We start from the raw sequence: 24,621 nt of genomic DNA on the forward strand, positions 1-24,621 counted from the left end.
TTTATCAAATTAAAACTACAAAGAGAAATCAGTGGGTGACTACAGGTATCAAAAAATCCTCAGAAACTCTTAGATATCTCAACTCCATAAAAAATAATCAATCTAACCCAGAAGTTCTGCAATCCTACAAAAAGTACAGGAAAATTTACAGAAAGGTGTTGCTAGCCGCAAAAAAACTTTCAAACAACAAAATATTACTTGAAGCTGAAAACAAGAGCAAAGCAGCCTGGAACATCGTCAAACAGGAAACATCTAACTCTGCTAAAAAGGACCTCAATTCACATATTAAAAACAAAGATGTACCAGTAGGTAACCCTAAAAAATTAGTTGATTTTGTACACTCATATTTCAATAGTATTGCAAAAAAATTACAGCAGAAATTTCCAGATACGTATGATTTACCTACTCAGAACCAGCCAACAAACTCAATGGTGCTCTTGCCAACTACAGAAAGGGAAGTGGCACTAGTAGTACACCAACTAAAAAGTAAAACTTCAGTAGGACTTGATGAAATCCCAGTCTGCATAATTAAAGATTGTATAGACTCCATAAAGGGCCCATTAACAGACATAATTAATGAATCTTTCGAATCTGGATACTTTCCGGAGTACCTAAAACAAGCAAAAGTTATACCTATCCTTAAAAACGGAGATGTGGAAAATGTAGAGAACTACAGGCCGATCTCTATACTGTCTATCATTTCTAAAATAATAGAAATACTAGTCAAAAAGAGACTGCTAAATTACCTGAATAAATATAATCTTCTTTCCAATGACCAATTTGGTTTTAGGCCCAGAAAAGGCACACAATATGTTATAGCACAGTTCACTAAAGTAATTTTAGAAGCACTGGACAAAGGTGAAAATGTAAGTGGTATCTTTTAGACTTGTCCAAGGCCTTTGATACAGTTGACCACAAAATCTTACTTCATAAATTAGGGCAAATGGGAATAAGAGGTGTGACAAAGAAGTGGTTCAAATCATACTTGGAAAACAAAGTTGAACGAGTTGAGATATCACAAGTTTCAAACAATTCCCTTATAAAACACCTGTCTGACCCAGAAAATGTGAATATAGGCGTCCCACAGGGAAGTGTATTAGGCCCAATATTGTTTCTTATATACATTAACGACTTCCCACAAAGTATCAGACATGGCGAAAAAATACTTTTTGCTGATGACAGCAACATAGTAATAACAAGTGAAAATCCAACACAACTGTCAGAAAGAGCAAACGAGGCTCTCAATGATGTCCACAACTGGTCATTAAAAAATAAAGTAACCCTAAATGTAAAGAAAACTAACTATATTAACTTCCAATTGAACAAAAAACACAATGCCACTAGAATAAAAGTTAATAATAATGAATTAGAATGTGTAACAAGTACCAAATTCTTAGGGATGAATGTAGACAGCCAACTGAAATGGACAAACCATGTCAACATTTTGGCAAAGAAATTATCCACAGCATGCTATGCTCTTAGAATTCTTGCACCAGTATGCAATAATACCTGTCTTAAAATAACATATTACGGATATCTACACTCAGTCCTCAGCTATGGGATCATGTTTTGGGGAACAAGTGCCAGTAACATACAAACTGTGTTCAAAGTACAAAAAAGAGCCATAAGGATAATAACAAATAGCAACAACAGGGCCCACTGTCTAGACGTATTTAGAAAACTAGGAATTCTGACTGTTTCTTGTGAGTATATCTTTCAGAACATAATGTTCATTAAGAAAAATCTCAACATGTACAACACAAACAGCCTAATACATGACCATGAAACAAAAGCTTGTCACCACCTCCATCTAGATAGAAAGAACAAGGCAAAGACACAAAAAAGTATATTTTACAATGAGATAAAACTGTACAACAAATTACCACAAGAAATTAAAGAAATAAATGAGCCCCTCACTTTCAGACAAAAGCTTAAAACCTTTTTAGTAAGTAAAAGTTGTTATACTGTAAAAGAATATTTAACATAGATGTAGATTATTAGCAACATATGACATTATCACCAAAATATTATGTAATTATAAATAAGTGTATGACTAGTTATAAAAACTACACAAAATATGAGAAACCTGTTTAATTGTAAATGTAAATGTGTGCTCATGTGTTGTAATCTGACAACATCCATACAATATTTATTGTTCCACAGATGAATAAATAAATAAATAAATAAACATCATGACCACAGTCTCTGACTGCTGAGGCCACACTGCGAGGAGCAGCCCATGATGGGAAATCCAACAGGTTGGTAGGGGAAGGAGGAGGCTGGAGTGGGGAGGGGGAGGGATAGCAGAGTAGGGGCGGGGGAGAGTAAAGCGCTGCTTTTGGGAGCATACAGAGATGAGGTAAAGAGAGGGTAGGGCAGGCACCAACACATCCACAGTCCCTGACTGCTGAGGCCACACTGCGAGGAGCAGCCCATGATGGGAAATGTAACAGGTCCCCACCCAGTGAAATAATTCATAAATACAGAGATACAAGCATTTAGAAATGACATAAATCAAAAGTGCAGGGAAGCTAAGATGAAATGGCTGCATGAAAGATGTGAAGAAACAGAAAAGAAATGCTTGTCTGAAGGACTGGCCCAATATATATAAAAGTCAAAACAAGCTTCAGTGAAATTGAAAGCAGGGGCAGTAACTTTAAGAGTGCAATGGGAATTCCACTGTTAAATGCAGAGAAGAGAATGTGTAGGTGGAGAGTGTACATTGAGGACCTCTATGGAGGAGAGGTCCTTTCTGATGGCATGAGAGAAACAGGGGTCAATAGGGAAGAGATGGGGGATCCAATATTAGAATCAGAATTTAAGATAAAATAAGCAAAAGAAATAGATAATATTCCATTGGAATTTCTAAAGCCACTGGGGGAAGTGACAACAAAAGATTATTCATGTTGGTGTGTAGAATGTATGAGAATGGCGAAGTATCATCAGACTTTCAGAAGACATCATCCAAACAATTCTGGCAACAATAAGACCCAAAAAGTGTGAGAAGCACTGCACAATCAGCTTCACAATTCATGCCAGGGGCGAATACATATGGGGGGGGGGGGGGGGGGCGCGTGTGGGGCTAACACATACCTGCATCTATTGCTACAGCACAAAGAAGTTTTTCAGCATAGTGGCATACAAAGACCTAGCTGAGGTCAAGAATGAAGCAGCATCAACTTAATGGCTTAGCTCTGTTGTACACTCACTCTGATATTGATTGTCCTATTGATGATTTGATGATGTAATTAACCAAATTGCCAGGAAGAATAGGTGCAGAGAATTCATATTTAAAGAAGTGTACCACAACTGTAACTTTTTTATATCATAAAATGACATTGTCTTGTACATGTGTATAATCAGTTTAAATAACACTTTCTTAAACTTTATATGTGACTTGATTATTTTTTATTATGGTAAAAGTGAAGATAGCTCAAGATATCTTTAGTGCCCCCTCCTTGAGATTTTTCTGTATCTGCCACTGATTTGTGCACAGTAATAAATACAGAAGAAGGGAAAAGAACTTTGAGAATCTGTTAGATGATGATAAGTCTGGCTTTATGAAACACAAAGGCACCAGAGAGACAGTTCTGACATTGTGGTTGATAATGGAAGCAAGACTGAAGAAAAACTGAGACATATTCGTTGGATTTGTCAACCTGGAAAAAGAGATTGGCAATGAAAAATGGTGCAAGATGTTCACAATTCTGAGAAAAATAGGGGCAAGAGATAGGGAAGGACAGGTAATATACAATATGTACAAGAACCTTAGAGGGGACAATAAGAGTGGAAGACCAAGCAAAAAGAGCTCGGATTAAAAAGTGTGAATGACAGTGATGTAATCTTTCATCCTTGCTATTCAATCTCTACATTGAAGAAGCAATGAAGGAAATAAAAGAAATGTTCAAGAGTGAGATAAGAATTCAAGGTGAAAGGATATCAATGGATGACATTGCAACCCACAGTGAAAGTGAAGAAGAATTACAGGATCTGCTGAATGGTATGAACAATCTAATGAGTGCAAAATATTGATTGAGAGTAAATTGAATAAAGACAAAAGTAGTGAGAAAGTAGCAGAAATGAGAATAGTGAAATACTTAATATCAGGATTGTTGATCACAAAGTAGATGAAATTAAGGAATTCTACTTTGTAGACAGCAAAATAACCCATGACTGAAGACAGAGACTGGAACAGAGATTGGAATACATCTAGCAAGTAATTGAGGACATAGTTAGAAAAAAAGCCAGCCTGCTGTTCTGCCTGACATGACTAATACTTACTTTTCCATAGCATTTGCAGGTGATTTTATTATGTACACCAATCTGTGCCAAGGGTTGCAGTAAAACTTTTGATAGATTAGATTAGATTAGATTTACTTTCATTCCAATTGATCCGTAGTGAGGAGGTCCTCCAGGATGTGGAACATGTCAGAAAAACAACAATACATGACAAATATTTAAACTAAAACAAATAAGCTAATGTACCATTCCACAGGTCCCAAGTGGAATGATCGTCATTTTTTAATGAACACTAAGAGTTATTTTACAAATACTATTGCACTGAATTTAAAATAAAAAAGTTTTTTATTAATTTATAAGGTAAGAAACATGTAATACAACTACTGTAATACTTATTTACAATGAACACATTACTGCACTGAAATGGTGCAGAAGTTAGATTATACTTACACACACACACACACACACACACACACACACACAAATTTTCAGTGAACACATTACTGCACTGAAATTGTGCAGAAGATATGTTGTACTTATATACAAATCAGTTGGTTTTCCTCAGAAATTCATCAATGGAGTAGAAGGAGTTGGCCACCAATAAATCCTTTAGGCTTCTCTTAAACTGAATTTCATTGGTTGTTAAGCTTTTTATGGCTGCTGGCAAGTTATTGAAAATGTGTGTTCCTGAATAATGCACACCTTTTTGTACAAGACTAAGTGACTTTAAATCCTTGTGAAGATTATTCTTATTTCTAGTATTGATTCCATGAATTGAGCTATTGGTTTGAAAAAGTGATATATTTTTAATGACAAATTTCATTAAGGAATAAATATATTGGGAAGCTGTAGTTAGTATCCCTAGTTCCCTAAACAGGCTTCTGCAGGATGTTCTTGAGTTCACACCACATATAATTCTTACTGCACGTTTTTGTGCCCGGAAAACTTTAGCTTGGCTTGATGAATTACCCCAGAAAATAATCCCATATGACATTATGGAATGAAAGTAAGCATAGTATGCCAGCTTTTTCATTTTTGTATCCCCTATGTCTGACAAAATTCGCATTGCAAACAGAGATTTGTTAAGATGCTTCAGCAGTTCTGTGGTGTGCTCCTCCCAGTTGAATTTATTATCAAGCTGTAATCCCAAGAATTTAACACCGTCCACTTCTTCTATCTTCTTGTCATCATATGTTAGACATATACTCTTGGGACACCCCTTACAAGTTCTGAACTGCATGTAGTGTGTTTTTTCAAAGTTTAGTGACAAAGAATTGGCTAGGAACCAGTGATTAATGTCTACAAATATTTTATTGGCTGATCTTTCTAAGACTACACTTGATTTGCTATTTATTGCAATGTTTGTATCATCAGCAAACAAAACAAACTTGGCATCTGGTAATGTTACTGATGAAAGGTCATTGATATACACAAGAAAAAGTAAGGGCCCCAAAATGGAACCTTGTGGGACCCCACATGTAATTAGTTCCCAGTTGGATGATGCCTGATAGCTTGATACATGTCTCTTTCCTAATAACACCCATTGTTTCCTGCCAGAGATATAAGATTTGAACCATTTTGCAGCATTTCCTGTTACACTATAATATTCTAGTTTACTTAAAAGGATATTGTGATTTACACAGTCAAATGCCTTTGACAGATCACAAAATATACCAGTTGCCTGCAATTTTTTGTCTAATGAATTAAGTACATTTTCACTGTAAGTGTAGATAGCCTTCTCAATATCAGAACCTTTTAGAAATCCAAACTGTGACTTTGACAGTATGTTATTTGAGATAAGATGGTTATAAAGACGACTGTACATTACTTTTTCGAAAATTTTTGAGAATGCTGGCAACAGTGAAATTGGACGGAAATTTGATGCTATTTCTTTATCTCCCTTCTTAAACAGTGGCTTAACTTCAGCATATTTCAGCCATTCGGGAAATATTCCACTGATAAACGACTGGTTACACAGATAGCTTAATATGTTACTTAGCTCAGAATCACATTCTTTAATTAACTTTGTTGATATTTCATCATACCCACTAGATGTTTTTGATTTTAAAGATTTTATGATGGACATTATTTCTGTTGGGGTAGTGAGGGTCAAATTCATATTATGGAAGTTACTTGAAATGTCTGGTCTAAGGTAATCCATAGCAGCATCTACCGAACCTGACAACCCCATCTTTTCAGTAACAGTTATAAAATGTTTGTTAAAAAGTTCTGCAACACTATACACATCTGTCACCAATGCATCATTTACTCTTAATGCTATTTGTTCCTCTTCATGTCTGGTTCTACCGGTCTCCTCCTTCACTATATCCCATATTGTCTTTATTTTGTTATCTGATATGACTATCTTTTCCTTGTAATATATTTGCTTTGACATCCGTATTACAGTCTTTAATATTTTGCAGTATTTCTTATAATGTGCTATAGCATCAACATTGGAAATGTTTCGGATTGACAGATACAGTTTTCTCTTTGTTTTACAAGATACCCCTATTCCTCGAGTAATCCATGGCTTCTTTGTAGACTTTGCTCTAACCTTGGTAAGTTTTGGGGGAAAGCAGTGTTCAAATAAGGTAAGCACTTTATTAGCAAAAATGTTATATTTTTCATTCATGCCATGAGCACTGTAAACATCAGTCCAGTGAATGTCTCTGAGGAGTGTCCTAAAATAATCAACTTTTGGCTTACTGATTACCCTCTTGAGCTCAGATTTAACAGATTTTATATCTTGTTCAGTATTAACATTTAACAGAAGGAACTGCATGTCATGGTCTGAGAGGCCATTGACTATTGGTTTTGTAATATAATTTTGTTCATTTGACTTTTCTATAAAGATATTATCAATGGCTGTTTGTGAGCAAGTGGTTATCCTAGTGGGGAACTTTACTGTGGGAATTAAGTTGAATGATAGTGTTACTAACTCAAATAGGTTCTTATTGGGAGAGTCTTTAAGGAAATCTACATTGAAATCACCAGCAACCACTATTTCTTTGTTTTTGGTTGTTAAATGGGCCAGTACAGCTTCAAGGTGGTTTACAAACAGATTAAAGTTACCTGCAGGTGCTCGATATACACTTAATATTATGAAAGATTTTTTGTGAAATTCTAATTCTGTTGCACATGCTTCCATATGCTGTTCTAGGCAAAATTTATGAATGTCTATGTTCTTAAATTTATGACAGTTCCTGATGAATGTGGCAACTCCTGTTGATACTATCAAATGCTGAACTGTTGTTGTGAGGCTTTTAAGTACTTAATGAGGTTATCTGAAATTTTGTCAGTGTGTGGGATGATGCACCTGGTTCCTGTTGGCCTCTGTAGAGAAGTGGTGTAATTTTACATATTTCTTTTCTTTTTTTAAAAGCGTATCAAAAGTATTTATCTAATAATAAAGACAAAAGATGAATACAATTCTTTCATGAATAACAAAAAATGTAATAATTTCTTGTATAAACACACTACATTTCATCATTTTTGTATCTTATGTGAAATAATATCTGTGTAAGTCACACATCATTGTATATGTGTGTGTGACATTCAGTTGTCACCTGAAAATGGCCTAAGGAGCAGAAAGCCAGTTTGTGAACAAAGAAATGTAAATCTGCAGCTCCATTTGAACCCCATAGTTGAAGATCAAATCTACATGAAAACTGATTTTTCTCATCAACAAGAAAAACCATTAAGGAGTAAATATATGAGGAAGCGGAAGGATTACAAAATCTTTAGGAAGACCCTTGTAAGACGTACTGCTATTGGCCATACAAAATATTAAACTGTTCACTTCTGTGAAATAAATACTTTAGGTATATCATCCCAGATGACAACTCCACACAAAAACAGGGAAGAAAAAAGTGCAGAACAAGTTAAGAGCCATGTTTCTAGGTTATCGCCATGAGAGCCCCTTCTAACATCAAAACATGTTGAAGTGAGCTTCTTAATTAATTCACTGTGTGTTTATGCCACCTTAATTTGCTATACAGCCAAATCTTGTATCTGACTTGTTAAGTGTCCTGGCAGGTATTAACAACTCAGCAATGTGAAGAAACAACATTGTTCCTCTTATGAACATAATGCAGAAGCTGATTGAGTTCCAGTGATATGGAACTTTGGTGATCGTTTCTCCACATATCATTTGACCTCAACATTATTTAACATACTGGAAAATAATGTACCAATGTACAATAAATGCCAATAAATGTCCAACTCCATTCAAACAGCTGATCTCTACTGCATGTTACAGTCAGTAAATACAAAATTATCATTTTTATAAAATAATTATTTCTACTTCATTCACTTTTTACTAAAATTTATAAGTATGACACATTTTGGCAGCTTGCTGCCATCATCAGGTACTTCAAAGTTACATGTATATTAATCTAAATGTGATGAGGTTTATTTTCTGAGTGTGCCAGCAAAGTTATGTACTGAAACTTAACTCTGTACAGGTATATTCATTTATTTCAGAATATACACTATGTGAGTTGTATGTTTATATAATCTCACTGATGTTCTTAATTACAGTTTTGCTGGATATGTATTTGTCTGTCACACATATCACTGTAATAAACACAACTCCATCACTTATTGTTGTTGTTGCCTGTGAAAGCTTCTTCATCTCTGAGTAACTTCTGAATCTGCTTACTGTATTCATCTCTTGGTCTTCCTCTATGAGTTTTACCTCCCACACTTTCCTCCAGCACTAAACTGGTGATACGTTGATGCCTCAGGATGTGTCCTGTCAACCAATCCCTTCCTCTATTCAAGTTGTACAACAAATTTCTTTTCTTGACAATTCTATCCACCACCTCCTCATAAGTTACATAATATACCCACCTAATCTTCAGCATTCTTCTGTAATATCACATTTCAAAAGATTCTATTCTCTTCTTTTCTAAAATGTTTATCATCCACTTTTCACTTCCATTCATAGCCACACTTCATACAAATACTTTTAGGAAAGGCTTCCTGACACTTGAATCTACACTTGACGTTAACAAATTTCCCTTCTTCAGAAGCGCATTTCATGCCATTACCAGTCAACATTTTATATCCTCTCTACTTCGAGCATCAGCAGTTATTTTGCTGTCCAAATTGCAAAACTCATCTACTACTTCAAGTGTCTCATTTCCTAATGTAATTCCCTCAGAATCACCTGATTTAATTCAATTACATTCTATTATTCTTATTTTGCTTTTGTTGAAGTTCATCTTATATCCTCCTTTCAAGACACTGTCCATTCCGTTCAACTGCTCTTCCAGGTTCTTTGCTACCTCTAACAGAATTATAATGTCATCAGCAAACCTTCTCCCTGGACTTTAATTCCTACTCCAATTTTTTCTTTTGTTTCCTTTACTGCTTGCTCAATATATTGATTGAATAACATCAAGGATAAGCTACAAATCTGTCTCACTCCCTTGCCAACCATTGCTTCCCTTTCCTGCCTCTTGACTCTTATAACTGCCATCTGATTTCCATACAAATTGTAAATAGCCTTTTGCTCCCTGTATTTTACCCCTGCTACCTTTAAAACTTGAAAGAGAGTGTTGCAGTTAACATAGTCAAAAGCTTTCTCTAAGTCCTCAAATGCTATAAACGTCGCTCCACCTTTCCTTAACCTATCTTCTATGAGAAGTCATGGTGTTAGTACTGCCTCCCATGTTCTTACATTTCTCCGGAGTCTGAATTGATCTTCCCTGAGGTCAGCTTCTACCAGTTTTTCCATTTGTCTGTAAACATTTCATGGTAGTATTTTGCAACCGTGACTTATTAAACAGATAGTTCAGTAATTTTCACACCTGTCAGCACCTGCTTTCTTTGGAATTGGTATTATTATATTCTTCTTGAAGTCTGAAGGTATTTCACCTGTCTCATACATCTTGCTCACTGGATGGAAGAGTTTTGTCATGGCTGGCTATCCCAAAGCTATCAGCAGTTCTAACCGAATGTTGTCTATTCCCAGAGCCTTCTTACAAATTAGGTCTTTCAGTGCTCTGTCAGATTCTTCACACATCATTTCTCCCAGCTCATCTTCCATTTCCACAATATTGCCCTCAAGTATATCTCCCTTGTTTAGACCCTCTAAACACCCCTTCCACTTTTCTGAATTTCCTTCTTTGCTTAGGACTGATTTTCCATCTGAGCTCTTGATACTCATACAGGTGGTTCTCTTTTCTCCAAAGGTATCTTTAATATTCCTGTAGGTGGCATCTATCTTTCCCCTAGTATATATGCTTATAAATCCTTAAATTTATCCTCTAGCCATTTCTGCTTCGCCATTTTGCACTTCCTGCTGATCTCATTTTTTAGACGTTTGTATTCACTGTCACCTGTTTCATTTACTGCATTTTTATATTTTTCTCCTTTCAATATCTCTTGCATTACATAAGGATTTCTACCAGCCCTTGTCTTTTTACCCACTTGATCCTCTGCTGCCTTCACTATTTCATCTCTCAAACCTACTCATTCTTCTTCTACTGTATTCACTTCCCCTGTTCTTGTCAGTTGTTCCCTAATGACCCCTCTGAAACTCTACACAATCTCTGGTTCTTTCAGTTTATCCAGGCCCCATCCTACCTTTTTGCAGTTTCTTCAGTTTTAATCTACAGTTCATAAGCAATAAATTGTGGTCAGAGTCCAAATCTGCCCCTTGAAATGTCTTACAATTTAAAACCTGTTTCCAAAATCTCTGACTAAACATTATATTGCACGGCTTTCCGGATTGGGAAGGACCGCCTGGTCCCCAGCACGAATCTGCCTGGTAGACTTGTGTCAAGATATGATGAGCCGGCCAGTCTGTGGATGGTTTTTAGGCAGTTTTCCATCTGCCTCAGCGAATGTGGGCTGGTTCACTTTATTCCGCCTCAGCTACACTATGTCAGCGATTGCTGTGCAAACGAGTTCTCCACGTACGAGTACACCACAATTACCCTACCACACAAACATAGTGGTTACACCCCTATGGTGTCAGATGTTCCCTGTGTTCCCTGGGGAGGGGGGGGGGGGGGGGGAGGGAGTCCACCAGGGCCTGAAACAAACAGTAACCCTGAAAGAGTGGTTCGGTCTGAGGCGGTGGAGGGGTGAAGTGGACTGCGGCAGTCGTCGTGGGGTTGTGGACCACTGCAGCTGCAGGTCCCCAGTTAACATACAATACAATATAACCATTATATACTCAGTCTGAAACTTTCCTGTGTCTCCAGTTCTCTTCCATGTATAATACCTTGTTTCATGATTATTAAACCAAGTGTTAGCTATGATTAAATTATGCTCTGTGCAAAATTCTACCACATGGCTTCCTGTTTCATTCCTTTACCGCAGTTCATATTCACCTACAAATTTTCCTTCCCTTGCTTTTCCTACTATCAAATTCCAGTCCCCCATGGCTATTAATTTTTTTCTCTCCCTTAAATATCTGAATAATTTCTTTTATCTCATCGCACATTTCTTCAATCTCTTGATCATCTGCAAAGCTAGTTGGCGTATAAACTTTTATTACTGTGGCAGGTATACTCTTCATGTCTATCTTGGTTACAATAGTGCATGGACTATACTGTCTGTAATAGCTTATCTGTGTTCCTATTTTTTTTATTCATTATTAAACCTAATCCTGCATTACCCCTATATGAATTTGTTTGTATGACCCTGTATTTACCTGCCCAGAAGTCCTGTTCCTCCAGCCACCTAACTTCACTAATTCCTACAGTATCTAACTTCAGCCTATCCATTTCTTAAATTTTCTATTCTACCTGCCTGATTAAGAGATCTGACATTCCATGCTCCAATCTGTAGGACACCAGTTTTGTGTCTCCTGATACTGATGTCCTCCTGAGCAGTCCCCACCTGGAGAATGAAATGGGGGACCATTTTACCTCCAGAATATTTTACCCAAGAGGATGCAATCACCATTTAACCATACAGTAGAGTTGCATGCTCTCGGGAAAAATTACAGCTGTGGTTTCCCCTTGCTTTAAGCTGTTTGCTGTATCAGCACAGCAAAGCTATTTTGGTTGATGTTCCAAGGCCAGTTCAGTCAATCATTTATCACTTAACACTTTCAAATTCAGCTGTTACATTCCAAAAGCTCGTAACTTCTTAGGTAAACTTAATGCAGTTGCTACAAAAATACAAACAATAAAAATACAATCTTTCTATATAAGTATATTTACATCATGGTACCTTTCATAGTTCATGGTCATTCAGTATTTTTAAGAGTTTTTTGGTAAAGGAATTCTCTTTATATTAATAAAACAAGCATTCCATAACAGAGAATTTTGTAAAGAAATTTACATTGCTACTTTCCAATTTATCATTCAGCAGCTTTTTGCCATACACAGTGCCCTGAATGAAAATTTCCAAATTTTTCATCTTTGAGTGGTTTTTGTCATCTTGTACCATTATAACCTGCTTTATATTTTTTATATCAGTGGTTATGGCATACACAGTTACCTTTGTTACTAAAGTGCAATTGCAAAACTGAACTACCACAAAGACAGTGTCCCTACCAAACTTCCCCCACTTTTGCTACATAATGAATAATAATAATACTTTACTCAACATCAAATGTTTCATTGCATATGTATAAAAACAGGTTATAATTCTTGATTCATAGCAAAATAATTCATTCTTCTGGATACGTCATTGTATAACAAAGAGATTAAATTATAAAGAAACTGGTTTCTTTAATTGGATAGATAAAGAGACTACTCACCAAGCAGTGGCAGCACACACACATAAAAGACTGTTATGACTGGCAACCTTTTGGAGCCAGTGGCTCCTTCTTCAGGCAGAAGGGTTGAAGGGGAAGGAAGAAGGGTGAAGAAAAAGGACTGGAGAAGTCTAGAAAAAGGGATAGATGTTGGAAAAGTTACCCAGAACTGTGGGTCAGGGGAGACTTAATGTATGGGATCAGAAGGAAAGTCAGTCTTTCCTTCTCATCCCGTATGGTAAGTCTCCCCTGACTTGCTGTCCTGGGTGACTTTCCCAAAATCTACCCCTTCTCCTACACCTCTCCAGTCCTTTTCCTTCACCCTTCTTCCTTTCCCTTCAACCCTTCTGCCTGAAGAAGGAGCCACTGGCTCTGAAAGCTTGCCAATCACAACAGTCTTATGTGTGCATTCTGCCGCTGCTTAGTGAGTAGATATTTGTATTTATTCAATTAAATCATTTTATCAATAATTGATTGTTTTTGTTGTTAAATAAAATTGTTTGCTTAACACTATTTACATATTTTTTTGAAGCACTTCTTATTTTGCATGTAAGTATGGTACTCTTCTAATGTGCAAAATGGATTTTGTAACAGGAATTTCTTTAGCTGAAATTTAAGCTTCATTGTGGGTAGGGTCATAACTTAACTGGCTAACTTTAATGCTGCATATTGTGGACCCTTTTCATAGAGTGCTGTTCTGTGGATGCTGATGTAGAATTTTTCTTTATTTCTGGTATTGTAGTGATACAAATTGGAACAAATAATATGGCTTTTAGAATGTATATGTTTACTTTGGTCAGTACACCAGTTTTTGGAAACAAGCCACAACATGATTCCTTATATTTTGCTCCACAGATGATTCTTATAGTCCTTTTTTGAAGTAGTAATAGCTTATTTTGTTTTGCTTTGATTGTTGCTCCCCAAATTTCTATTCCATAACTCAGATGAGAGGAAAACAGAGCATGGTTTGCAGTCTTTAGGACAACAGTGTCTTTGCAGAACTTGCTAATCATATTAATTGCAAATATATTTTTAGACAACTTACATGCTAGAGTGTCAACATGTGTGTCCCAGTTTAGATTGCTTTGATTATTAAACTGAGGAATTTTACACTAAACTCTTTTTTTTTACTAATTCATTGCCTATGTATAGTTTAATTTCATCATTAAAATTACTGTTGTTAAACTCCATGAGATATGCATTACTACTGTTTACATTTAAGTGGATTTCACTAAAATACTGAACAGTTTATTTGTCATGTTATTACAGTGGGTCTCTAGTTCATTAAATGATTCCTTCTCGTGCACAATAGATGTATCATTCATGTGCAGAACTATTTTGGAACTATGAGTGTGATATCTTATGTCATCTACATAAATCATAAACAGAAGAGGACCCAGTAATCATATGTAACTCATATGGCTTAGTATCCTCTCATTGATACACATACTTCATTCACTTTCAACAAGTCATCATTGCTTCCTAAATCTAATTTCATTTTATTTATTCACGTTCATCTTTACATTTCATCAACTCATTGCTTCATTACATATTTCTTCATTAGCTAAACATCAAAACCACTGCTTTCCTTTTCTTTCAAAAAAGTGACTCTACTACATATCACTCCACAGTAACAAAACTTTAGCCTTCTTCAGATAATAGACAAACCCTTATTTGATTAAAACATTACTTTACCCCAAACAGCATATTTCTTCTTTTTTTTTCCTTTACTCAAGCTTGAAGGACTATACAAAAACTAACCTTTTTTTCAGTAACCATCACTATATGCAACATTACTTACCTTTACTTCAACTTTTTTTGCTTTAGTATCAAGATCTATAATGTGGCACCTTTATATTAATGCTGGTGCACACACAAGTTTTTGGAGAACACCATTCAGCATACATTGTACAACATGCAGCAGACAGCTCATATGTTTTTTTGTATTAACCAAACAACATTAACAATTATGCATGGGATCATTGTGAATGGACCATGGAACAATGGAAACGTATCATCTGGTAGGATGACCTTGTGTTTGACTATACTAGGTTCATAGTTACTTCTGAATGTGCCATCACAAAGGAAACAGCTGTTCAAAACATGCACCACACTACAGACACAGACCAGAAGAAGGAGTGTTATCCTATGGGGACCCTGACCTTTGGTTCTATTTGATCTGTGGTAGAGATTGAAGTCATGGACTACATCAATGAACCTTACTGTGGGCCACCTGCATCCCTACATGCTTGATGTTTTCCTGACGTAGATAGCTTCTTCCAGTAGGATAATGATCCAGGGCCAGATAAATACTACAGTGACTTGAAGAGCATGACAGGGAACTCACACTGATGTGTTGGTTATCAAATTTCCTTTGTGGGACTAGCATGACCTGTGTGTAGGGTGTCTGGTGCCACATACTCCTCGAAGCCTACCAACGGCTTGTTGAATCCATACCAAGCAGGATCGGTACTGTATTATGTTTCTAAGGTTGACCAACATGCTTATGTTATAATGTTTTGGCTCATCAGTGCCCATGTGCACGTAAAAATTAGTACAGATTTTTTGTTTATGGATTTTGATGCATTTGTTGAAAGAAATGATAACTTATTTGTTCATTGTCATATATCTTTCTTCTTATTCATTAAAAACCTTACCTTAATCTTCACCATCATCTTCATTACATATACTTATTTGAACAAACTTATAAATAACACAGTGCAGTGATTGGGTATTATTAACTCTCAATGAACTAATATCCTGTTGATTGAGCTGTAACACCACACTAGTTATACAAGGTGGTCAGAAACAGAGTGAAAAGCTTGTAAGTGCATTGCAGTGTAGGCTGTGGAGAGAAATAATTGTTAAGAAAAAAACTAGTAGGTTGCACCATTTCCAAGTTGATTAGCATTAAAATTAGCCAATCAGACCATAGTTGCCCCAAAATCAAGCAGCCCCATGTGTTCTTTGTTTGGTTTCATAAAACTGAACAAGAGAGTGATACAAAAATTGGGCATGGGACAATAATAAGGACCAAACCCATGCCAAAGGCTGAGCAGTCTAGTGCATTTTTATCTACACTATGAGAATAACTGACACTGATGTATCTGGTGGGCAGCTAGCATTGGCATGCACAATGGCATGATTGGCTAACTTCAATGCTAATTAACTCAGAAATGGTGCATAATATTGAATTTTTTTCTTAACAATTAATTCTCTGCACAGTGTACCCTGCAACACCCTTACCAGCTTTTCAGACTGTTTATGATTGCCTTGTATGTATTGTGTCTTGTGGTAAAAGTTTTTATGAAAGGAAAAAGTTGTGAAACGTCTTCTGTGGACCTTGACCTAGATCTTCAGACTATTAAGTCTGTGATGAGAATAGCAACCCCCACCATCTTGACCAAAACAAAAAGAGACAAAATATGGTTGTATATAACAAAAATTTATAAAGATGCACCTTTCCAGGACTTAAAACCAGAGTCTTTAGGAACAAATACAGATGTGAGGACACCTGACCTGAACCCACTATCTTGAATTTCTATGGAAAGTGTGTGTGTGTGTGGGGGGGGGGGGGGGGGGCAGGGGGCAGGAATGGGGGTACCGGATGAGGGAAGAGGGAGAAAGGTGGGGGAGCTGTGTAAAAAGTCATCTATTATTTCAGTACTCTCATTTTCTACCTACAGACTTAGTGCTAAATTGTCTGTTAATAGATAAGATGCAATACTCACTTAATGGATGTGTAAACATACAGAACTGTGTGTTGCATTAAGCCAATATAAACAACAACTGATTTCACTGAAGTGCCTCCTGTTGGTGAAAAAGGTGATTATTTTAGCAACAAACATTTTTATTGCTTAAATAAAAATCACATCACATCATTGTGAAAACAAACACACAAATGGAGACTCTTTTGAATGATTGACTTTCACTCTATCTGGTAAAGCTTGGTTAATGTGAAAATTGCTGAATTGCACCATGATTTGGAGTCCACATTAATCTATAGGTCTCCCTATAACTGAAAGGATAAGTCAGCTCAATAATCAAAGGAGGCATAGGCATACCAACACCAATAATACCATCCCATGTGTTTTAATGTTCAAATCAACCTTCAAATTTATCACAGGTTCACCTTCTGTCATTTGGCAGCACAAAAAGTTTGTGAAGTACGCAACATATCTTTCAGGAAACACATTGTACTCATGTTCACTTGCACAGTGTCAGGCAAAAATAGTGTAAAATCAGTGTCGTTGTTGAGTCAAGCTTTTGCACTGTTCAGCTGTAAAACAGACTTATGGTTTGTCTTGATCCATAATGATAAAACACATCATATTGATACAAATCTTTATTAATGTCCATGGTACAAATGTTTGAAGTTTTGATACAGTGATATGTTGTAGTTACGTTAATAAAACGCCAACTCAAAATATGTGGCAGCATCACTAGGAGACTACTCAGTCATTCTTGGAGGCATCTCCAGGTCTTAGGCGTGTCCGAGAAGCATCCATAGCTTCCAACCACAGCTCCAGGTCCTTCGGCGGTGGTGGCGGAGCATCGCAATGTGTCAGGTCGCGCATCATGACACGTGCGTCAGTGCCCACCACATTCTGTCGGCTCAGCACCACAGCACGCACAAAGCCATCACGTGGTGTCACAAACTGCTGTTCCAGGTAGATGCTCTTCTCATCCCAGTAGATCAGCTGCCAACACAAGAAGAATCATGTTACTACCATCTGTTATATGAGCCCTAAATCCACATATACAGTGAGTATTCAAAAAATTTTGATTATCACCTCAACAAATAAAGTCATGTAATTAATTATTTTTTATCTACAATCTGCAGCCCTGAAATCCCTGAACCAACATACTGCAACATGGTGCTATGGGAGACAAAACACTGTGCTTCCGCTACTGCTTACACCCATTCAAAATGCCCACGAAACCAAGGTAGCAGCAGAAATGTTGCACCCGTGTCACACCTATTCAGATGTCTTCTTTAGCCACCTAATCACCATAAATCCCAGGCAAGTTAGTCAAAAAGCAGCAAATAGTGAAAATTTTTAAAACTCTGTAAAAAACTCATATGGGATATGTAGCAGTAAGAAAGTAAGAAATAGGAAAGCTCCCCCCGCCCCCCGAAACTTAATAGTGAATTTAAGTCATCAACAGAGGAGTCTTGGCTTCAAACTAATAACAAAACTGTGTTGTTTGAAGTCTGAGAGCCCTTTAATACCTTGTACAAGGCAGGCATTCAACCAACTTTGCCCAAAGAAGTTGCTGCATTAAATTCCATTGAAAAAATTTCATTGTTGCAGTGCAGCTGTAACCATGAGAAATGGAGACCAAACAAACACATACATACACACAAAATTCAAGCTTTCACAACAAACTGTTGCCTCATCAGGAAAGAGGGAAGGAGAGGGAAAGACGAAAGGATATATATGATCTGGTTATAATAGAGGGAAACATTCCACGTAGGAAAAATATATCTAAAAACAAAGATGATGTGACTTACCAAATGAAAGTGCTGGCAGGTCGACAGACACACAAACAAACACAAACATACACACAAAATTCAAGCTTTCACAACAAACTGTTGCCTCATCAGGAAAGAGGGAAGGAGAGGGAAAGACGAAAGGATGTGGGTTTTAAGGGAGAGGGTAAGGAGTCATTCCAATCCTGGGAGCGGAAAGACTTACCATAGGGGGAAAAAAGGACGGGTATACACAAGCAGATATATATATATATATATATATATATATATATATATATATATATATATATATATATATATATATATATATATATATATATATATATATATATATATGAATTAACTATTCAACCAAAATGAGCAAGAGCTATATCTTGTAAGTGTGTTTTTCGTATAAAGATTAAACTCTAAAGCACTGAGAAATATAAAGCAAGATTTGTCTTCATGGGTTTTAATCACTGCTATGATGTAGACTATAGTGAAACCTTCAGTCCAGTAGCTAAGCTGAGAACATCTCTGCAGCCGAGAAGAAGCATCTCATACAGTTATGTGTCCACAGCTTTACTGTATGGCAAACTACAAGTAGTACTATTTGTGCAACAGCCAGATTGGTATAAAGATGGCACAGTTTGCAAATTAAGGAGAAGTTTGTATGGGCTTCTGCAAGCTCTGAGATGTTGGAGTGCACATTTTGGAGCATTTCTTTTGTGAGCCGGTTTCAAGGCAAGTTATAAAGATCCTTTCTTACATATCAAAGAAGAAGGTGACAAGAAACTGTTGGTTGCTCTTTATGCAGAGGATGGGTTAGCTATGACATGTAAGCAGCAGAATGCCAGAAAGTTTGTTGATGATCTGAAGGCCAAATTCAAGATCATTATGAAACCAGCATCATATTTCCTCAGACTTGAGAAAAAATTCTTTGATTATGGTGCTATCAAGAAATCAACAGAAGATGTAGTATGACTTAAGCAAATACTCCATTATGTAGCTAGTACTTGAGACCTAGGCATGGATGAAATTAGTGGATGTATGTCATTCCATTATAAACGTCATGGCAACAATGGTCTAGATTTGCAAGGACATTCTCTAATTTGGCTTTTAAAAAAATGAAAGTCTCCATAAAATAAGTACATCATGCTTAAAATCTGTTCTGGCGTAAAGTCAAGCGCCAGCATGCCAGTCAGGAATGATAGAGTGGAGAGGGCTGGGAAGGAGACAGCCAATTGCATGCTAGCCGACCCCTCTCTAGGACGACAACATGACAGCAGTGGCCTCTAGGTGAAGAGGACATAAGCACCACACCCAACTGCTCATGGCCCGCTCTGACAGTTCTACAGAAGTGTCAAGACCAGCGACCTGGATAGAAGCATCCACTGTATTACTTCACTTGTATTGGAATCATAATACTGTGCCCTTTGCTTGCAGCACATCTGTGTATTTCTCAAAGTTAAATATTGTCATTGATTCATTGCATACTAAACTCTTTAAAAAGATTTGCCTGAATTGTCTAGCAATGCAAGAAGCAGGTTTCCTAGACATCATGTCTTTGACAACTAGACAGGATTCAACGTTGGTGATGAGTATTCAGAAGAACCTTGAACTAACTGCCAGAAATTTTATTTGGTGTTTGCTGGCACCTTGATTCTACATTGTCTTTTCTTTGCATAGGTGTGTTTACTTGCATTAATAGTGTCTCTTCTAGTGTTTTTGCTGATCAGTGTTTTCAGGTGGGCATTGCAGAAATTTTCTTTGCTTTTGTACTTATTTTTATTGCTTGCCTTGTCTGTTTCTTGCATTTATCTCTTCCAAAATGAAAAACCCACCTCTCCTACCCCCTGCTCAGGCGCCACAGCTGCAAGAGATAGATGCAACACAGCTAACACAGATGTTTCAGTTTCAGAGTCAACAAATCACAGCTCTACTAAATATGATACAGCAGCTACTCACCGCTCAAGCCATCAATATGTTGCAGCAGGCACTTGTAGCTCCGACTGCCATACCACCTTTTCACCAGTTTAATGAAAAAGAAGAGGAGCGACTCAAGTGGTTGCAACAGTCTTAAGCCCAAGTAATTGCTACAAGTTGCCAGGTACTGTGCAGCTCCATCATTTATTGTCAATGGTAGAAAGTGCAGTGTTTCATCTCATTTAGAAACTGTTCCCTAACGCTACTCTGAATGGACTTTCCTATGATAAGTTTGTGGATTCGCTCACTAACTATTATGACCAATAACTGAATGTGGTAGCAGTTAGGTATCAATTCTTTAATTCCAAGAAAAGGTCGGAACAAACTTACTGTGAGTGAGTAAGATTTGGAGGGTATGACGAGGAAATGCAAATTCAAATGTGCTTGTGGTACTTTATATTCAGATATTATGTTGCATGATCTGATTGTGTACAATGCAATGGATGCCAAACTTAGAGAACAGATTTTGAAACAGTCCAATCCATCATTTCAGCATGTAGTGCATATCCTAGATCAATATCGTTCAGATGCTGTGTCGGCTGAAAATTTTGAGCAGCCACAAACTTGTCGGCTTGAGTCATCCCTTGCTAGCAATTGGCCCAGTAGGGTGCAGCAGCTTGCACGCACCATGCCTTGTAAACGGTTCTCCATGCCGCATAAGCAGCTCTCTGAACAGGTGAACAGAATTACATCATACCATCAGTGCTATTCATGGCACAAGCGCCAAGACTGCCCTTCCAGACAAGCACTGTGTTACGCTTATGGCCAGAAAGATCATGTACAATCCATATGTTTGCAATGGAACAAACATAAGAATTCTGTCCACTCACAAAATTCTAGTCATAAGACTCATGTAATCTATGCAGTGCATTCAAAGCCTGCTGCGGCCATCAGCAAAACTAGCAAGCAAACAGTTTCGTCAGTGCTACGTCAGTCCAACAAGCTTTTTTGTTCCATTGCATATTAGTGGAAAACGTGTGAAATTTCAGTTGGACATGGGTTCCTCTGTTACATTGCTGAATTGTAACACATATGAACTGTTAGGCACCCCATGCCTGTCTAAAACTAGCACACACCTGATGGCTTACAATGGACAAGACATTCCTGTTCTCGGAAAATGTACTTTGCCTGCCATGTATTGCTTGCATATGTGAACTGTCACTTTCGCTGTACTACAATCATGCTATTGTGAGAACATATTTGGTCTTGATTCATTTGAATTGTTTGGCTTTCAAATTCAGAATAACATGTTGACAGTGACTGCATTTAATGCAAAAGACAGAGTAGCTAGCTTGCTGCAAGGATTCCCTGAACTCTTTTCTGAATGTTTAGGCAAGGCTAACAATTTTTTTGCACATATTACTATGAAAGACAATCCTCAGCTGAAATTTTGCTAGGCCAGAACTGTTCCCATTGCATTACGGGACAAAGTAGTTGCTGAACTTAAAGAATTGCAAGATAGCAGAACTATTGCACCCATATCAGCTAGTCAATGGGCATGTCCACTGGTTTTACTCCTCAGACCTTCAGGTCACATTCGCTCTGTGTTGGCTTTAAGTTTACACTCAACCCGAAAACTGTGATTGATACTTATTCATTGCCATGCCCAGAGGATCTCATGGACAGATTAGGCACTGGTCGCTACTTTTCAAAAATTGATTTGCAAAGACACATATCTTCAAATACCACTAGATGAAGAATATCAAAAAGTGTGTGTTATGAACACTCATTTAGGCTTGTTAAATATTTGCATTTGCCTTTTGGCAGTGTTTCCACATCCATCATTTTCCAACGGTATTTGGAACAGCTGCCTGCTCAAGTACCAAACTGTTCAAACTATTTGGACGATATTGTCGTAGCAGGATGTTCACCTAAAGAACACAGCAAATTTGCATGCTTTGTTTTGTGTGTTATCTGAGGCAGGACTAAAGTGTCAACTGAACAAGTGTGATTTTTTTTAAACCTGAGTTCCAGTATCTTGGTCATGTCATAAACAGTCAAGATGTACATGCTCTTCAATCACATTTGTTAGCGATATGGGACTTGCCAGTTCCTCACAATGTCACAGAATTGCAGTCAGTTTTGGGGAAACTGAACTATTATATTTGGTTCATACTGAATGCTGAACAAATTGTGGCTCCATTGCATCACTTGCATCACAAGAATGTCCCCTTTGTTTGGACAGATGAGTGCCAAGCAGCTTTTCAGACTTAAAGATGCACTGCTTAGTGATTGATGCTTGGTTCACTTCGATCCTGACAAACTGGTTGTGTTGCAAGTTGACATTCCCTCTTACGGAATCGGTGCAGTGTTTTCACATAGTTTTGGTGATAAAGACAGGCCTATTGCTTTTGCATCTAAAGTGTTGCCCAAAGCTCAGTGTAACTATTCACAAATAGAGAAAGAGGCATTGGCTATTGTGTATGGTGCCATCAAATTGCACCACTATTTTTATGGCAGAAAATTCTGTTTCATAACAGATCACAAGCTACTCCAGTCCTTGTTTCATCTGATGAAACAGGCTCCTGTATGAACTGCCCAAAAATTTCAAAGATGGGCTTTGTTGTTGTGTCAATGCCAGTAAGAGATTGTGTATTGTCCAACAGCTCAACATGGTAATGCGGACTCACTTTCACTTCTTCCGATTGGCCCTGATGCAGACTTTTTTCACTTCTGCCATATCTTGTTGTCACATCAATGCTCTGGATTCTGAATTGTTTCAATAATATCCTCTGAACTATAGGAAAATTGCACAAGCCACGGAAACTGATTCAGATTTGAAAATTTTGCTAAAATACATTCACGCATCTTGGCCTTACTCATCGTATAGCATAAAGAACTCTGTAGTGTGCCGATACTTTGCACCTCAGCACAGCCTCGCTATACAGCAAGACATGATTCTTGTTCAGAATGACAGTGGACAGTCATGTGTGTCAATCCCCAATGCTTTGTAAAAAGAAGTATTGCAGTCACTTCATGAAGGACACAGGGATTGTTTGTATGAAACAGTTAGTGTGTTGACACTGTACTTGGCAGGGTATGGACACACAAATAGAACAGATCACAGTGACATACATACATGGAAAATCAGTCCGCTTCCCCACAAACATTCTCTGTTTGGCCTAGGTCACAATCACCATGGCAACATTTGCACACAGTCTTTGCAGGACCGTTCTGGAACACTCATTGGTTGATTGTGGTAGACTCTTATAGCAACTTCCCTTTTGCTGTGTCAATGAACTCGACAACATCACGTGGCACACTTCCAGTGTTGTCCTCTATTTTTTACCTCAAACATTTGCCTGAAGTCATAGTGTCAGACAGCAGCCTACAGTTCATGTCAAATGAGTTTGAAACATTCTGTGAACACAATAGTATACAGCATCTAACTAGTGTACCATCCATTCACAGTCAAATGGTGAAGAAACTTCACAACGCACACATCATGGATCAAGCATTGCAATTGTTTCTCACCTCCTATCGTTCGCATCCACAAGATGAACCATCACCGGCGAAATTACTTCACACCTGCCACCATCAGACACTTCTCCATCTGCTCCACCCTCCCCAGCATCCGGCACTGAAGGAAGGATGCAAGTATTGCTTCGCACCACATGACATTGTGTTTTACAGGGTTTTTAGTGGCAGCAGATTGTGGGTGTGAGGCAAGATTCTTCATCGACTTGGCACATGCATGTATCTCATTTCAGGCCCTGCCTGATTGCAACACCGACATCACAGCCAAATTCACCACTATCATGTGCATTGTGATCCTTCTGTATCTCTTCCCCTAGATTCATGGATCCCAAGGACAGCACAGCCACAGCAGCCGCCAGAGAGTGTCAGTATGACACTGTGGGATGACCTCATGGAGACGGATTCTTCACCTCCTCGATCCTACCAATGGAGCTGGACCCACCCATGCTGCTGCAGCCACCATCCTCTACATCTTATGGGCCTCAGGAGGCGGACACATACCCTTCTGGTCATTTTCTGGGGTATATTTCCACCAGAACGAAGGTCGGATGGCAGAGTACAACTGGAAGCCTGACCTCCCTTGCAGCCACACCCTCCGGTCCATGATACTACCTCCCCTCCCACAGTTGAACTCCTTATTCGACGAGGGTCTATCACTTTGGGGGGGGGGGGGGGGGAGGAGGAATGTTCTGGTGTAAAGTCAAGCACTGGAATGCCAGTCAGGAAT

At 37.8% G+C, this 24,621-nt stretch overlaps 1 protein-coding gene across 1 annotated transcript in view; it reads right to left on the bottom strand.

The window, feature by feature from the left end:
• Positions 1-17,288: 17,288 nt before the first annotated feature.
• The window catches only part of LOC124788305 (protein THEM6), a 106,356-nt gene continuing 99,023 nt past the window's right edge, over positions 17,289-24,621 (bottom strand). The window contains exon 3 of the mRNA XM_047255536.1: positions 17,289-17,658. Within this exon, the coding sequence (XP_047111492.1) occupies positions 17,413-17,658 (246 nt within the window). The 3' untranslated portion in view covers positions 17,289-17,412. The remainder of the gene's footprint in view (positions 17,659-24,621) is intronic.

Source organism: Schistocerca piceifrons, chromosome 3 (assembly GCF_021461385.2).
Source record: "Schistocerca piceifrons isolate TAMUIC-IGC-003096 chromosome 3, iqSchPice1.1, whole genome shotgun sequence".
Taxonomy (NCBI): Eukaryota; Metazoa; Arthropoda; class Insecta; order Orthoptera; family Acrididae; genus Schistocerca; species Schistocerca piceifrons.